This window comes from Melopsittacus undulatus, chromosome 6 (genome assembly GCF_012275295.1).
Source record: "Melopsittacus undulatus isolate bMelUnd1 chromosome 6, bMelUnd1.mat.Z, whole genome shotgun sequence".
Classification (NCBI taxonomy): domain Eukaryota; kingdom Metazoa; phylum Chordata; class Aves; order Psittaciformes; family Psittaculidae; genus Melopsittacus; species Melopsittacus undulatus.
This window is the reverse complement of record NC_047532.1, coordinates 62,316,423-62,335,240: the sequence shown is the minus strand read 5'-3', so window position 1 is coordinate 62,335,240 and position 18,818 is coordinate 62,316,423. Positions and strand designations below refer to the sequence as shown.

At 36.7% G+C, this 18,818-nt stretch overlaps 1 protein-coding gene across 1 annotated transcript in view; it reads right to left on the bottom strand.

The window, feature by feature from the left end:
- Positions 1 to 5,394: 5,394 nt before the first annotated feature.
- Positions 5,395 to 18,818, bottom strand: part of DENND1B (DENN domain containing 1B) — a 154,421-nt gene continuing 140,997 nt past the window's right edge. Inside the window, exons 20-22 of the mRNA XM_031054765.2 lie at positions 8,840 to 8,913; positions 7,439 to 7,655; positions 5,395 to 6,297 (exon numbers count right to left, since the gene is read on the bottom strand). Coding sequence (XP_030910625.1) covers positions 5,746 to 6,297; positions 7,439 to 7,655; positions 8,840 to 8,913 — 843 coding nt within the window. The 3' untranslated portion in view covers positions 5,395 to 5,745. The remainder of the gene's footprint in view (positions 6,298 to 7,438; positions 7,656 to 8,839; positions 8,914 to 18,818) is intronic.

Genomic DNA, 18,818 nt, shown 5'->3' with positions numbered 1-18,818 from the left:
TTAGTTTAGGCTAACTATTTTCATAGAATGTGACATCCATAATCATTCCAGTCATTAGAAATATACATTTGCCTCATTAGAATATATTCTTCATGTTTTTATCATACAATCATATTTCAAAGCTACATGTCACTTTACACATTATTGAAAAAAAATCCCAACATTTCAGTCTGCCTCAAAAGCAGATGTGCACTAAATTACTTTTAAACAAAGACAAATATTGCACAAAATTCACTGAAGATTTGAAAATCAACACATTTCCCCCCACACAACCAAGTAGCTCCCTTATTTTTAACAGAAACAAAATGTCAATTCACATGGAATTGTAATAAATGTCAACGTACTTGAACTCAACTTATTTTTCAAATGCTAATACCTTTACTGGACTAAATACAAATGTTAGTATTGACCTAAGTAATAGTACAAATTAGAGTACCCTTTATTACAGTAAACCTTGGAGTAACTTCAACTGTATCACCTGCTTCATACTCCAATCCAGCAGAAAATGGCAATGGCCCTGGCAACTACGCAGAGGGTGGATGGCCCTCTAGACTAAGGTGGCTGTGGGACTCATCAGGCAACTACATCTAGAAGTTTAGCAGCTCCCAGGAAAGACCTATCAAGTACTTTCAATTGGCCATTGACTAAAACTGTCAAACAGACACTACAAAGCAAATCAAGGAAGGTTTTGCACAAAAACATAACATCACTTTCCCATTCCTTTTTTTCAACACCCTAAAGACCATGAATTCTAGACCAGCTGTGGTCCATGCTCCTGGGGTGATGAGGAAGACATTCTACTCAGCCCAGATTCTGTTAAGTAAACAACACTTGGCAAAGGCATACACATCTAATAGCAGCAAAGAAGTTACTGAAGACTAGTCATATCACCATTTATACTTGTTTTGCTGGTGCACTTATTTCTACATTCATTCTCCAAAGATTTACTGCAATACCATGGGGACAGACAGCCTTCACCATCCTGAGCTTTGCAATAAGGAAGCTGCTTGCCTTCCGCATAATTTCATTAGCACATTTGTTTAGCCTGAGATTTCAGACTGTTGGGAACACACTGGCTGGAGTCTCACAGCACCTGAGCTAGAGCCTGGCACCAAGAGAGAAGATGGTAATGCTCTTGAAAATAAAAACCTCCCCCTAAGACTCCCTGCAGAGTAAGGGAGATCAGCGGCTATGGGGCTCCTTTCCACAGCACAGGGTACTAACAGTCATTATTATACAGGGGGTGCATTTGCAATGAGGCCTTATGCTGGCACATTGATTATTGCATGAAATGTTTTCTCAATTGATTACATGCATAGAAAAAAGATTTTAAATGCTCCTAGCAATTCCATTAGACAGCTGCACCAATGAAAGATTGTTCTGTAGGACTGAATATGATTGTAGGTGGAGAGATAGACACTGTTTTAAAACTTGGCTTAACTGTTCTTTTGCCTACACTTTACATCGTTTACAAGAACATAAGGTTATAAACTAGCTTGTTCTAAACCCTGAAAAGACATCTAAAACAGTCTTGAGATCTAAACTACTCCTTTAACAGACTGGGTGGGATTTTCAAAAGCACCCAGCATGTGTCTAAAACTCTGGCTGAAGTCTGTGTTACAATGCCTGAGAGGGGAGTTCAGCAAGTGCTGAGTTTCTGATCACACCACCCAAACAGCAGCAGTACCACTGAAATGCTAAATGACAATGAAGGGTTCAGTTAACAAGCTCTATGACAACTTCCACAACTACATTTTTCCTTCAGAACAAGTCCATTTTTCAGATACATGATGCCCAAATATGTGGGATGGAAGAGCCAACCCCTGCCTACTCTACACAGACTTCCCTCTGCATGCATAGAGGGTGGGTAAGGATCACCTTGGCATCCACAGTACTGTCCTTCCCTGAATATCTGCACTATTTTTAATATATTGCATCTCTAAACACATGGATGGGAAGGCTTTGACTGGGACAACATACTAGCCATTCTGCATATCCCACAGGGGATTAATTCCATAGGCAATATTACTTTTGCCTACATAGCTGGGTTGGAATCACTACAACTGAGCAAGAACATGAAACAATATTGTGAAATCTGAATTTCCTTAAAGTTTCCATACCTCCTGAGGACTCCCAGACTCTGCTTCACCACACAGCACTGGAACAACCCAGGAATCCCTTCATCTTTCTACTGCCCTTGCTTTTTTCCTCCCAAACCAGATGAATGATATGGCTCATTTCAGGCAACCACTGATGCAAAAGAAACTCGAAGATAATAAATTCAAGTCCTAGTTCAACCTTCTGTATCAGAAATTTGTTGTTACCTGTAAGTAACAGATTACAAAGGTTTGTCTAGTAACCTAGTATCTTCCTTAAACAGGAGAAATAGGAAGATTTTTGAGATCCTGAAGAAAAGACATGCTTCTGAAGAAGACCACAGGAGCTCTGAATGAGCAGAACTTAGTTCTCACCAGTAGCTGGTGATGAACGTTGTTTTTCAAAGACATTAGGAGGATTTCTACAAATAAAAAGCACACAAGTATAAAACCTGTAAAATGTACTACACCTGGAAATTTATCTTAATATGGTACCCAATGTGGTAATAAAAATACTGCATATGTAACCAATAAACAGTTCTATATTATCACAGGGACAGAGAACAACAGTGCTTAACCAGAAATATCAGTTTGGACTCATCTATTTGGTAACTGGCAATTCTGTTTAAATAAGGCACAAATACTAGCCTTTTTTAAGATCACTGATAGTAAGTGGAAAAGATTCTGTAATATTATGGAGTTTAAAATGTACCTACAGCTAAGTTCAACACAGATGGACAGTCGGCTGAGTTCTTTCTGAAGCCATACAAGATTAAAATCCAAAAAGGATGTACTATTTAATGAGTGTAAACACTGTATGGGCTTTATAAATAGTAAGAAAGCAAAGTGGCATTAAGCACAGTAACATTTTGACTGAAATAAAAATAATTCTAAGTTTAATTTTATCTATCTTCTGTTTACTTCTTTTCAGTCTGCATTTTACTCAAATTTCACTCAGACAGTGAATTACTATGCCTCAATTTTGAAAGATTTCACTACCAAGCTTTCACTTTTATGATCCTTATAATAACTATAAGAATATTAGCAGTCTTATATGGCTTCCATATTTTTTTCACAAAGGTGAGAACAAGATAATCTATGTAGTAACAGAAGTTCAGTGCCTAACTCTCATATAAAGCCAAGTTAAGATTCATTCTATCAGAGAGGCATTTTTGAAAACCACTTTTTCTGGCAGCATTCCTGGACTTATGTGTTTGATGGTTTTGCAAGTTGTAATGGCCATAATTTCAATTTTTTTGTTTGTTTTTCTCCTTAAGACATCAATACTGTTTATTATCTCTAACAAGACATCATTTTAGACGAAACACCATGTCAGATGCAGTGGAAAGGAAAAAGTGACTCTCGTCAATGAAATGCAAAGACATGAATGAAAATGAGTGATGAAGTGCCACAAGAACAGAAAGCTTTGTGTTGCTTGTCTTCCCTTAGACACATTTGGCAGCACTACATTTAGGTAACCTTAGAAACAGCAAAGGAATTTAGAGCAAAGATTTTACATAATGTTTATGATACTTTTGATTTTCAATAGCAAAATACTTTGCCAAGTAACATTTTTATGTTACTAAAAAATCTTCACAACTATGTTGATACACAAGAGGAAACCAAAGGATAGATAAAGACTTTGGAGTACAGAACTCTGGACACACAACCTCTGACTCCGCAATACTGAGATTCTCTAGCAATGCAGACTGCAGATGCCCTCAGGAATGTTTACATTCTAATCTGCCACAGATACTTCTGTAAGACTTCCTCTTTTACAAACTTTAACCTTCATTGGTTATTTCTGGAGACTCCTCCTCAATGACAAGTAATGGCCCAGCCGTTCTCATACTGGAACAAGCTTAAACATTTGCATTAACAAAGTCAAAGCCTTAATCTACTGAATCTCTTTGGTAAAGCATCAGCTGCTGCCTCTGAATGATACAGATCAATTCTCCTAGGTCAGCTGCCTTTCTATAATGCATCCAGAAAAGCCCCTTTCTGTTTGTGTTAGCTAGAAGGAAAATTGATTCATAAAATCTCAATGTGGCAACTGATATTAGATTTTGCTACAAACTACAGTTAAGATATTAAAGCATGATCTGGTCCAAATACTGACCTTATTAACATGCTCAATCAGGCCTATTCTGAGATTAAGACTAACCATTCATGCCAAAGACGGAAAGAAGGAGAGAAAAAGTTTCTGACAAGAATTTGTAAGAGCTGGAGAACATTCTTCTCAGGCACAGCTGATATTATACCCCTGTGTTATTTCTCCCAACCATATCATAAATATTCTTCAAAGCTGACAATTCCAATCTGCTGAAACTTATTTCATGTCTTTACTGTCTTGAGCAACTGTGCAGGACAATATACGTATGGTAAGGTGGGAAAGAGGAGAAAAACTAAAAAGTTTTAAAATAGAAAAAAAAGGAAAGCTGCTCCATACAGCAGCAAGATTTTTCAGACTTTAAAATATACAAATATTCCTCAGGAATGCTGCCAGGAGGACAAATGCTTGTTCTAAATACAATATACATCAAGTTCATTTATTCTCCCTCACTGAATTTAGAAAGAGATTTTTGGTTGTTCAACTTGGACAATATAAAAGTTGGCTAAATGCAGTCTCAAACTGAATCTGTAATTTAAGTTTTCTAGTGTTACAAGTAATTTTCAATCATGACTCTTTAATAATTTAACTAAATATGACTTCTAAGTAACAGTAATTCAGTCTACCTTCAAAAAGGCAGCTGCAATAAATGGAAACAAAATGGTTTAGAAGAGGCACAGATTAGTCTTCAAACACCATTAAAATGTGGAAAATAAAAAATAATAGAAATCTATCAATTCCACTTACACTTTCTTTTCTGAAGATTTTCAGGTGAAAGTATACCAAGGGAAACTGGATAATATGTCTTTAAAGTGTCTTAGTTTTAAACAATTCAGCACTTCATGCACTTTACAGAGTGAGAAAAGCATGTGCTACCTTTCTGAAGTCTGAAGACAGGGCCACACTTTCAGTTTCAAGTTCCAAGTTATAGTCACAAGAAATTCCATAATTTAAAAAAATTTCCTTTTCAGCCCCCTTTTGCTGAAGCTAATTCTTTCCATAGAAAATCATTATTGCTGTTTTGTAGATTTGCATTTATCTTCTAAGATAGCTAAACCTCTTCTCAAAAGATTAAGGCAATTATTATTCATTACAAATAGTAACTTTTGTACATTTCAGACAAATCAAGATTGCTCGGTTTATTTCATATTTAATGGAATTAATATAGTACCTTCCAAACCTGGTTACCTGTTAGGTGATATCTTTCCTGCTGCTCAGAGGAAGAAAATGCTAGGAAGCACCATACCATTGCTGTATTTTAACACAGAGGCTAACTAGTACCTGATTTAAGAGTGCATTCATGTATTTAGCTCCATTTTGTGGACCTAACTACAGCCAACAAATGAACTGGGTAAACATAGAAGCAGACGTCCCAGTGGCAGAAAATGCATTCAAAAAATTCTCTTCAACCAAAGTGAATTATTTTTAGAATCAAAGACCTCTTTATTCCTTTTTCATCTTTTGGTTATCATGTTATATGGAGTCCTGAGTAGTCTCCCTTCAACTTCTGATGGGAGTCAAGTTTCTCTTATAGTTTTCTTATGTTTTACTTCCACTGCTAGTGCTGGATAAGCTATCCTTTGAAATATTTAAACCATAGTGAAAAGCAGAACTCAGTTTACATAATGACACCACTTCTTGAAGAAGCCCACCCTCTTCTGGAGTTTCATTTCCTTTCTTCCCCTCTTTTTCCCAGGGGACCAGAATGGATGGATGTTGAGCAAGACTTGCTGGGTGCTGATCTTCTGAGGTATTGCTTAGTGTTTCATTCTGCTTTGCATACCCACAGGAAGAATAGCCTGGTTTGAAACTTTCTAGAGAAGTAAACTGGGCACTTGATCGTACTGGAGTCAGAGATGTCATACTAGTGGCGTCCATCTTGTCAGTAATACAGGTTTTCTCACTACTTTCTTCTTCCAGCCTTGAGAGAGATTCTCTATGGCCACCAGAAAAAACTTGCTTCCTTGGTGATGGAGGGAGCTGCTTCCCATGGAGGACACTGTCATCCTGCCCAAGGTTCCACTCTGCTTGATCATTAGCACTGCTGCAGAGCAGAGTAAGGTTGCTCTCGCTAGGTGCATTTGATTTGTTCTGAAAGAAAGAACATGTGTTTAATATCACAAGAAACATCTCTACACTAACACTTTAGAAAAAAAAATACTGTAAAAATTTTGTGTGTTCCTAAATTATGATTTGGGTTCAGTGTTACAAAACAACAATCCCAGAGACAATGTACGATCAAGTGTGCTTACACTTCCTCACCAGAAAACTGTCTCTTATCCTAAGGATTGCCTTTGTAGGAGAAAGGATATCTGTCTCCCCTCTCCATTCAGTCTTTGCATAAGTAGTTTTGACAGTGAACAAAGACACACTTTGCTGGTTTGTACCCATACGATGAGACAGAGCTGGACTAAAACTAAAACCAGATGCCGTTTCCTCTTTGCTTCAGTAATTAATTAGACCAACTTTCAATATTAATGTTTTTGGGAAAAATTAACAAAAATGGGTATTTTATTAATGTGACCCCTATGTGACACTCATAATAAAAAAATTACAAGTTTCTTAAACATTTGTTGTTCCAGTAACAAATCTACTACAGGATCCCCTTCAGCAAAAGGAATGTTGGACAGCTGATATGAGCAGCAATTCAAAACCACTAACATTTATTTTGACTAACATCACAGGAGTGAATTAGTTTTAAAGTTGTAAGCAAGCAGTCTGTTTACACTACACGTCCTATGCAGCTCTACCTAAAAAAGGATCAAGGAGCCCTCTTGGAGAGCTCTGCAGTACCACTCTAGCTGTGTTTCAGGTGCTATTACCACATCATCATATTACTACAAGTAGTTTAATGATGCAAGGTGGAAATGGAAATAAATATATTCTAATCCACATTAAAAGACTAATACCAGCTCTGGGAATACCAGAGTCAACAGCTAAATATAATATTAAGTAAATTATTACATTAGTCACAGCTCTGTATGTGGTTACTGTTACATGGGGAAAACACTGATCCAAAATGACTTGGTAAACTGAGGAGTAACCAAGCTCTTGGCTGGAACAGCAGTTCAGTGGCCAGTATGGGTGCACTGTTACATAGTCCTAGGAAGACAGATTAGCAATTCTAAGGGATATGCTACAGTGTCTAAACTGCATGTTATTGATTCCACAAGTGCAGAATTCCACTAAAAAGGGATCAGAATTGTTTTTCAAATGAAAGCAGAAGACTAACCGCAGTCTTGTAATCAATGTCATCCATTGACCTAAAGAAATCCAGGCTCTTTGCTCCTGAGAGCTTTCCTTGATCTGAACTGTGTGTGCTCAGCGTGTCCAAAATCTCCCCAAGCAAGTCCATTTCTCCTTGATGCTGAGGAGTTATTCCAGTTTCACCAGAATCATCACTATCATAAAAGTAAGCAGAAGCTTCTTCACTGTCTTCTGATGATATTCTGAAAAAAAAACCCAACTTTTCCATCAGCTAAGAACATAAAAGCCATTTTATTACAGACACTTCCGAAAGTAAATAAGAGAAAACATTCCAAAGTTTTTGAAAGGGACCATAAACCCAGTATTTCTTTCTACTCAAGGGCTTCTTAACCATAGATATATGATATCGATGGAGATGCAGTTACCATTAGCTCGTTTTCCTGTCTCGTTGCTTTTCCCCAGTCACTGCAACTACTTTTTCAAGTCACCCTTAATACGATTTCCCAAATCTTCAATCCAAATTTTAGAGTTATTCCAAAATTAGTTAATGTTTTCCCTTGACTGCACCTTACATCTAGGTAGGTGTTGCTACACCTCTCCAGCTGACCTAGCCACATACTTTTGTGTAGTGGTGAGACTCTCACACTGCAAATCCCCTGTCAAATGAACAGATGTACTGGAGAACTGTTTATTTTCAAGGAGAACTGGTGGTTCTGTCTCTTATCTTCTCTGTCATTCATTGTAATACACATACCTCTGACTCCCGTGTTACTGCAGCCTTTCCCTATCTCCGTCTATCCAGAATACTACTACAAAGGGCATTTCCATGGCTCACTGTCTTGATGATACCTTTACAACCCTTCTGTAGCTCACTCTTCCCTACTGCGCCAAGGTCCTTCACAATTTATATCCATTATTATCAAAAGTCGTTTCCTGATTTCAATCAGAGAATGCCTCAGTGCAGCCTAAACACCAACTTATGATTTTCCTTTAATTCACAGAAGACACTGATAACTTGCAAGGCACAAATTCTCTTTCAGACCCTTCAGAAAACTTCCCATTGTCATGACCACAACACAAGACTTTAAGAATAGATTAGCTGAGGTCATATGGATTAGCAGAGGTCATATGCCCACCATATTGACGAATATTGTTTTGCTGCTTCTTTTGTGTATGGAATCTTTTTATCTTGAGTTTGTGAAGACTCAAGATTACTGCAAGCTCTTCTAGATGCTATAAAAAATGAAAAGATACAATAGCTTCTTCCTCTTTTTCAAAGCAGATTTAATCCTAAACCATTTGACATCATCTAGATCAAGAATTAAGCCTGGACAGGAGAAAGATGCATCACTTGAACTCAATTTTGCTGAATAACACTAATTACCCTTTCTCCCAAACATACACACACATCCAAGAGGCTTCTTACTTGCTTATTCTCTCCATTTCATCACCTTCATCCAAGGCAAAATCCTGGTTACTGAGACGCTGATTGAAACGAGTCTGGAGGAAAGAAAATTAACATTATAAATTTTGTTTATTTTTTCGATTTCAGCATTATTTATTTGGAGCCTAGCTGCTACTTTACTCATTAAGATTTCCTGAACACTTGATGAGGAAAACCACATATTGATCAAGTCTTCTAAAGGTTGTTATAATAGGATGTGAAGTCCTCAAGCGTCACCAATTAAAGAGGAAGAGAAGCATTTTTCTTTAGGGCCTATGGAGGGCCTTATTATTTATGCAAAGCCTGGAGTGCCTTATTATTTATGCAAAGCTTTGATTAGCAGAAGACTGGCTATTGGAGGAAAAGCATCACCCTACTTACTAGCTTATCACAACAAGTGCTATGGTTTACTACTTTCTGATAGAAATGTTTGCCAAGTTTAGGTTATTGTGGCCTGCTGAGCATGAGGAAAAACTGATTTTTGAAGCAGCAAACACAAAAGAAATCAGAGGTGTCCTTACATAGCTATATTTATGTTAAGGTGTTAAACAGAACTGCAGAATAAGTAGTATGCCAGCTCAAAAAACTGTACACCAAGAATGCCTTTGTGCAGGATGATTCACTGTAAATTACAGTTAACTCAAAGTTAGTGTACACTCAGAGCATCCCATGGAGAGCTTTTGTAGAGTAGCTAGTGTGCTGTAAATTCACATACTACCATACTTGAGTACTCACTAACCTGTTGTATCACATTATTTAGCAAACAGAACCAGGCCAAAGGTTTCTACAATACTTGGAAAAAAATCTCTATCATGACCAGAACATTAAAATCAGGTATTTTAGTCACTTGTGCTTCACAAATTGCTATCTTATGGTCCATGAATCTCTTCTACTTGTTTTGTTTCAAAGCCTGCAAGGCTAACTATACAGGTAATCAATCCACTGAAGAGATTCCAAACCTTGGAAAACTGATCATAACTTAAAGACATATGGATAGAATTTGTGCAAAGGGAGAATAGTGCTACCTAACTTTGAAGAAAATCACACTCAAGCAAAAATAAATGCTACTGCCCACATCTCATCATGTAGTTTACCAAATGCTTAAACCTGCAACAAGCCCCTGATGGGGAAGAAATATGGCCTTAATTTAAGACTACAAGGAGCTTGGAAATCTTGTACTGTGAGGATTTCAGTATGTCATATTATTACAGATGTTGGCAGTGTTCTACATGTACCAGGACCCTCTCTGTAGTCCACCTTCCCCCACCCATTATTGACAAGACTGTCACAATGTTCACTCTACACACTGACACGGGTTCTTGTTTGACAAGAGAGGATTTAATTAAATCTGCAGGTTTTGATAACGCTTTCCATAGCTTTTTGTCCACAAAGGAGAAATGGGTGGTTCTCAATGTGTTACACCAAGTAACAGGTGATAGAAAATGAGATAATTATTAGGGTATTAAAACTTATGGAAAAGAAACAAACTAAGTTTCATGCCAAGCAAAAGTTACAGGGTGGAACACAGAAACGTTTGAGTTTCTGTGTTAGATAGTTAGATATAAAAAGTTAGATATTTCTAACTCTTTCCCAGTTTTCTGTGTTGTGTCATCTCCATCAGTATTGTAAGCAATCTTATTACCACTTGCAACTAAAGAGACAAATGATATTGATAAGCGGTTATCTTACTGACTACAGACACAACTACACTCACTGCTTCAGTTTAAAAGTTGCTGCTTTAAGTATTTATCTTCAACTGGGAGAATTAAAATACTTAATTTCTGTAACTCTGGTAATTCACTACTTCCCCGAGAAAATTCTGACTCAATATTCATTGTAATTAAAGCTTTAATCCTGGGACTGATTCTTGGAAAACATTCTGTCTATGTCTCCCTTTCTTGGAACTCGCATCAGAATTAGATGCTGCCATCACATTTACTTCTACTAAAACAAACACAAGATTTTGAAAGAAAGAAGGTTCTTTGAAAATGTTGAGAAATTTCAGAAAACAAAAATCAAACTGGCGCTTGTTCATTTGTAGATGGCTTAACTATGCCAACAGAATAAATCTCACAATAAATCCCATAAATCCCCAAGAATGTTTCAAAGAGCAGAGATGCCAAGTTTCAAAATATAAAACGAAAACAAGAAATAATTAAAAAAATAAAAGAGGAAAGGTTGTGTCTTTGAGAAACAGGAACTGAATAAAATTAATTAGAATCTGCAAACACCACAGGCACAGCAGTGACCCCTCAGAACATCTACAAACAGTATTATGCAAGTGTGTTAGTGAAAGCAAGAACAACATCATAGAAAGGAGCCCAGGAGAGCCTGTGTTGATAAACAAAACAATAACTTCTACATAATGATGGTAAGACTCTCTCCTTGAAAAAAAAAAAAATTGTTACCAGTTTAAATGTTTAGGGGTACAAAATTGTCCAGGAAGACTTTCAAGAACAAATGAAATGGTATTTACATAGAAAGAAAAACAGAAAGCAAAAGGGGGAGGAAATGAAAATATGTGGCTGTAAATAACAACATTCTCCAGAGTTTACAGCTCTGTGAGCTAGCCATGGAGACAACAAGCAACACATGTTTTTAAATAGGTGACTTTCCTCCAGGAGCTATAATAATGACTGCAAGGGAGGGGGATGTCCAGACTTACTCTGCAAAGAAAGAAAATGAAAGAAAGAAACTCTTTATTAATAAATTCCAAAAGGAGAACATAAATCTTTTTCAATGCTCCACTAGGCAAGTGACATAGTATGTGCACCTGCAAATGCTGTCAAAGTCATTTAAGAAGTCCTTCCGTTGCTGATGCACCCTGCTGTTTGCAGTTATTTAAGCTTTTAATTTCTGTCTTTTCTGCATTTTTGAAGTATGTAACCTTTTTCATACTTTTTTATAAAAAAAGGACAGACTTCTGTTTCCTTCCTGATCAGTATTCTAATAGCAACCAGACCGTTTAAATTTATTACCACAAGAAATGATATGGCAACACTCCTTTCTTGCTGCTCCAGGACTTTATAAAGACTTAATAGACTGCTGTCATGTTTTTTTCTATAAAACAACAAACTTCTTTAAAGTACTCAATTGGTTTGCTTCTTCCAACTAGTTTTGCTTACATAATAAATGTATTATTTAATGTATCTATATCAAAACACCAACTACTGCTGCATCAAAATTTTCTCATCTTCAGGCATGCTGCACTGTGAGAACCCATCTCTCACTTTGCTAAGAATATGAAAAGAGTTCAACATACATAAACAAGCATAAACAAGCATAAAGATAAGCACATGTTCGCCACAAACCACTGCTGAACCATCAAGCCTGTACATAAAGCCTGTACCAAGAACAACTGCAGCTGGCATGAGGCTACATATTATTATAGTATACATTGTATACATCTCCTTTGGTTTCTGCTCCACTTTGAAAATCTCATTCTGTAACTGTCCTGCTAACTATATAGTTGTGATAAATGCTGATCAGTGAAACTAGCAAAAAAAGGTATAAATATGGGTGGAAACAAAGTGAGAAAACTGTTCTCTTCTGCTTGCTGGTAGCCTCATAAAATGCACTACCTTGAAACAAAAATGTAGACAAAATACACAAATGCTAAAGGATAAGGTAGTTATATTCTTGATTGGGCATGAAAGTCAATCTTTAAAATGTCAAGTTTTTATTTAATGCTAGACCTTTCAGAAGCACAGCTTTCTTGAATGAGTGCTTATTGATCGATAGTGAGGCAGGAAGTTTAACAAGGCTGCTGTTATTAATTGTCCTCAAAGTGAGAAACAAATAATCTTTTGATAAATGGCAGCATGCACATAATCTCACATTTACTGGCTACTCAATACATCAACACATATAAAGTTTCAAGTAAAGAAAAATACCTACTATGGTTTACATCTGTGAAGTACTATTTCCTCTTTCTTAAAAATTTAAAGATTATTTATTAATTATGAGAAAACAAAATAAATGCAAATCCACTGTTACTTATGATTCAGTATTTTATTTTACCTATCATTCTCTACAACTCAATCACAAATATAATTATGGCTTCACTTCCAGTAGGGAAGCAAAAGATCTTTCAATCAAACTTTATAGTTAAGCACAAACCATTGTCTTCCTTTCTGGTTAAAGACCTAAAGCAATGGATAATGAAATCACAGTATAATGCAATCAAAGGAAAATATTTCACCTTACACTCCACTAAGTGTAAGAGCTGAGACTGATGAGATAATAAGGAAAGAAAAGATATGGAGAAGTAGTAGTTTCTAAACTTTCTCTTCTTTAATGCCCTTCTTTTTCTGGGACATGGTACAAAGTTTAACATTTTATGTTAATATTTAACATATTTAAACACCAGTTTAAATAGTGCCAGGGATACCAATTAGCTATTTAAACACCAGACCAGGATAGATGCAAGCAATAATTCTAGATTCATTTCTAGAAGAAATCCCTTCAAAGAAATTACTTGTGTGGTTGGAGTCACAAAAGGTAACACAAAGTAATGATGCCTCACAAAAATAACGTTCTGGTATCAGAAAACTTGTCCTGTATATAAATGAAATAGATATTATATAGGATGCCATATTTGCCATTGTTATTATTGTTATTATTATTATTACAACTACAACAACACAGGACTAATGGATAGTTTAAAAACTATTATGTTAAATAAAAAAAACCCTTCATCCTTCCTAGGATGGAAACGTTCTCTGCTTTAACAGAATCAGACATATAAATGATTTATTCTTTACTGTTAGAGTGGTGAGGTACTGGAATGGGTTGCACAGGGAGGTAGTGAATGCTCCATCCCTGGCAGTGTTCAAGACCAGGTTGGATGAAGCCTTGGGTGATATGGTTTAGTGTGAGGTGTCCCTGCCCATAGCAGGGGGGTTGGAACTAGATGATCTTGAGTTCCTTTCCAATCCTAACTATTCTATGATTCTATTTGAAAGAACATGAAGTGATTGGAAACATCCACAGCTGTATGCCATGAGACGAGTGTCATCAATTCAGAGAACTTGTTAATTAAGATGATAGGGAAACAGAGAAAACAAGTAGGCCCCAGTAATAGAAATAAATTCTTTTCTGTGACAATAAAGAGCCTGCAAGAGCAGGAAATCCAGACAAACAGAAATGCGTAGGAAAGAGTACAGACATAGTACTCTGAAATGAGAAGTAAAGCTGTACTGCAAAAGAGATCTCCACTGACTTCTATAATGTTAAAGGAAACATTAATATCCATGCCAAGGTGGGATTTACTGTAAGGAAGGATGATAGATTTTTGAGATACTTAGTCATGGATAGCATATTATTATTTACGTCCTAAATTACTCTGGTGAAAAATAATACCAAACTCCAAGCTTCCTACCTTTTATGCATGCTATATACCTGAACACAGACAATATCTGAAAACTTTGCAACACTGGTTTTGATTTTTAAGGACTAATTATGCTTCTGGAAATCATTTTTCAGAAATTGTTATGTTTTTTTCTCCAAAACCCAAATAAACTTTCATTTTCTAAGAATTACAAACTGTTTTCCCTTAGGAAGCCTGCACCACCTCCTGGCCCTCTAAATCAATTCGAGGCCCCATGCCGCCCACAGTCAGGTATCACCTCCAAATAGCCAGATCCAGCTCATTCTCAGTGGCACAGAGGCTATTATTAGCAAAAAAGGACATTTTTAAGCTGACACACTGTGGCACCATGCCACACATCATTCTAGCTGCAGAGAATGCATGAGCTGAAGGCAGCCTGGCTTCACTTTAATTGGCAACAAGCACAAGTGTTAGTTTTTTAAAACAGGACGCAGAGATTTTCAGTGCCATTTGCAACAACTGAAGTGAGCAGCTTTTTCTAAACAAGTGTTCTCTATGGAATTTTTTTGTGAATGATTTTAAGAATCAGATTCACCAGGCAGAATGTCCAGTTACAATAACTAAGAAAAATACCACTTATTTTCCCTTTCTGATGGTTATCAGTGCCTTCAGTTTATTCAATGATTAGAGGGAAGGGAAATCACAGAATGGAGAGTCGAGGGGGTCACAATGGAGAGAGAAACAGGAAGATAAGGGGGACTGTGAGTCACAAAAGCAAAACTGATCCAGGTCTGTATGCACAAAGGCAGAAAAGAGAATGCTGTTTGACATAACAACAAAATCAAGAGACCTGGAAGTAACTCAGGCACACAGTGTGTAACTTTGGTGAACTGAACAACTGTAAACCCAGTTCATCTGTCTGGAACATGCTACCTGTTTGATACAGTTCTTAAAAAGGTAAAACAGAGACTGCTGGTTAAATTGTGTCTTTTGATTCAAATGTGTGCTGCATCCTTAGATTAGAACTATCACATGTAAAATCACTGCTAAAAGTGGTGTTCGCAGATGACGTGACTTTTTCAAAGAAAAACTTACCAAAACTACTGGAGTTAAAATGCATGATGTGGACATATCCTAAACATAAAAACCATATACCTCCAGACTTCAAGATTCTCTACAAAGTGCTAAGGAACTTGGCTGGCACTCAAATTTGGATGCTACTCACTAATTTCAGATATTTTGGGCCTAAATTGCACAATAAACAGCAGGAGAGATGCATCATCAGAATGCAAGCTAGATTCTAAGTGGGCTGCACTTTGGTCATGCCCCTCTCTCTCCACTTACTGCAGAAAGAGCCTGAAGTAGCACTGCTGCTAACTTGAGCATTTCAGTACCATCTAGAATTGGGTTGAATCTGGGCTTTCACATTCAGAGACACCAAGATCCCTGAATTAATGGCTTTCCCTGTTTCTTCTACTCTTCTCTCCTTTTGCCTCCAGCAAAACTTTATTCTTTAATTAAACGTCTTTAACTTTCAAGCCAGAAGGCAAAGGCAACATGGAAGCTGGGATACAGGTCCCAGTCACTTGCTTATGTTTCTTCTGGCTCCCTGCTTTATCTAGGTGGAGCCAAAACACGACCCATGGAAGATAGAAGATACGCAGCAAATTAAAGCAGAGCATACCACTGTTACATTAGATGTCAATAAATTCTCCTGTTAAAATAACTAATCCAGTTATTTAAATGAACTACTAAGGACAGAAAGGTTCATCCAGTTTTGAAGGTGCTTTGTGAAATAGCTTTTTTTTTTTTTCAGATCCTTAGAACAAAGAAACTTTGGCAGGTTACCCTCAGAAAGGCTGCCTTTCTATTTGTTAGGAACTAAAATAGGTAACAATAATAGCCAGAAATAGCATCTGGAAACTTTTTGGTTGTCTAAATGTCTCTCTCAGCAGAATAAATAAGAGGTAGATGACTTTGTCCTGAATATCCAAGCATTCCATGAAATACCCAAAGGGTAACAAAAAATTCCAGACTGATTTCCTGACCAGCATGCTATCATGCTTTTTTTTTTTTAATTGCTGTCATGGTAATTAGTAGAGAGATTTCTCAAGTGTTGCCTACTGCAAAACTCAGAGAAGAAGAGGCAGCCACAAGGTTTACACTAGTTTATGGGTGCAGAACAAACAGAAGTCTTCTGCAGAGACTTGCAACAGACCCTCACTTTAAACTGTGGTGAGAAGAGATCAGGCAGAGAAGAGCAGAGCTCACCTAAAACCACACTGAATTAAAACAAACCAAACAAGGTTTACAAACTTACACCACGTCTTTTTTCTTTGTGTTCACAGACTAAATTCAAATCAGTCACTGCCACTGTTTAGAGGCTGTATCTGCTATCGAGGGGGGAAGGAGAAGGTTTGAGCCATCTTGTAATTATACCTCTCCTTTGAAGCGTATATTCCTGAAGACTGTTATGCATGCCACCTGAAAACATCCAAATGTATAAATTGCACAAAACCAGATAATCTTTCCATTAAAAAGGAAAAAAAAATTAGAAAGAAAGGAAGTACTGCGTAATTTCTAAGGGGGGTTCTCTTGTAAAAGCAAGGTTTTCACAAGGCAAAGGATGCATGTGTGCCCATACTACTTTGGAAAGGTACCAGAGCCACGAGAGGGCACTCTTGTAATCTACAATATGAATTTTTCCTGCCTAGCTTTTTCATTTTTAATTAAAAGGAAATCTTACTGTTTCACGGAATGAAGAAATCTTACTTGACACACCAAGACAAAAGATTTTTCTCCAAATTAAAAGAAGCTAATGTAATCTACAATATTTTCAAATTATAACATGTTATCTAAAGAAACAGAATTTATTAATAAACCAAAGCTTACTGCAAGCCTACATTTTAAAGAAACAAAACAGGATTCATATTTAAAACTACCTCTTGCTGTTTATGACATCTGTCAATTTGTAATATTTTAGTCAGAGTACCTCCAGCTATATAATCAGTATTATCTGTGGATGCTAGGCACAGATGTGATCTTAAGCACATTATCTGAATCCAAATAGATCCAAATAGCCCACTCTCACCACTTTTTTTTCAGGTTAGGAGGGTAATCAGTTACTGGGCGCCTTTTGTAGCTAATTATTATGTCATTCATTTTACTGGACATTGCAGGGGTATTGATAAATCAGGCACCCCTGAAGGTAAGGCTATTCTGAACACATCCTCCTGGCCTGACACTTGCTATCGTTGTTGAACAGAAGCCAAGTATACCTACTGCCAGCTGAATTACATATTGTCTAGTTACTAAGATACACCTCAGTAAAAGTTTAAGAACTGCATTTGCGATAAGCTTTCAAAAACAGAATAAATATGGTAATTCTCTTCTGTTTGAAAATATCAATGTGAAATACGAATTCACTCCTCTAAACAAGATAACAAGGTTTTATTGAGGGACAAAGTCAATAAAGCAAAAGCAAACACATTTATGTGTTTATCACATCAAGAAAAAAAGTTTAGTCTAACTTGGCTTTAATTTGCTTATGCAAAAATGTTTCTAAAACAGTCTTAGGCACTGTATTTAGAACCTGCATAGCCATGGGAAGTAGCTCTCTTGTTTTCTTCTGTATACAAACATTTAAAGCACTGCTGACACATAGGGATTCCTGGTAAGTCCACACTTCGAAACCAAACCGTTTCCATTACAGCTGCAGGGTAGTGCATGCCTAAAGGTACAGGTATTACACACATTTCCTTAGAGACAAGGGGGCATTGCTATCTTACTAATTATAAACTGAACTGGTAGTTCTTATTTGGTATTCTGCAAATCTTCAAGAATGTTTCATTAGCTACTGAATACATTAGGACTATTGACATCCTGAAATTCTCCATTTTTTATAAGCTACCCTATCACCTGATATAACAGTAAAATCACAAAGATCATATTCATGAAGTCAAACAGATCTTCCTGGAATACTATCCAGACCTATAATAAACATGCTTACTTTTTAATAATACATTAAATTGGAACAATTTTCTAGAGTCCTCACTACATCTAGGCCCCTGTCTACCAAGAAATCTGCATCACCTGGGAGCTTATAATGAAACAGAATTAAAATACATTAGGCAAAAACTGAACATGCAGTAGTCTAACAAGCGCACTGCCGTACCCTTCTCATCAATAGTTAAATGAAGTCAGCTATATCGTTGGCAAGATACTGCAAGAAGAGCTGAAACAATCTCATCCTTGCATTAATTTTTATTTAAAAAATTTTAGCTGCTAATTCCTTGTATCTTCTACATACCTAATTAATGTAGGAGAGATATATTATTAGATCTAGGCATGAAACAGTTAACAGCAGTGCACATGCCAAGTTTTTAATAAGGCTTAACAATAAAAAGCTTCAGTCCTCCACTTTCACTAGATTTTGTGTTGTGGTTTTCCCTTGCTTAGGGCAATCCATCTGTTAATGTTGTCTTGCAATACAGTTAAGCTCGCACCCGTATAAAGAGACTGAAACAGCTAACGTAAGCAAGAGTAAGCTCAAATGAGTATTACGGAGATAGAACAATTCATTTTAGGCAAAGATTAACTGTGTGCGCACATGCACAGGCACACAAGCACGTA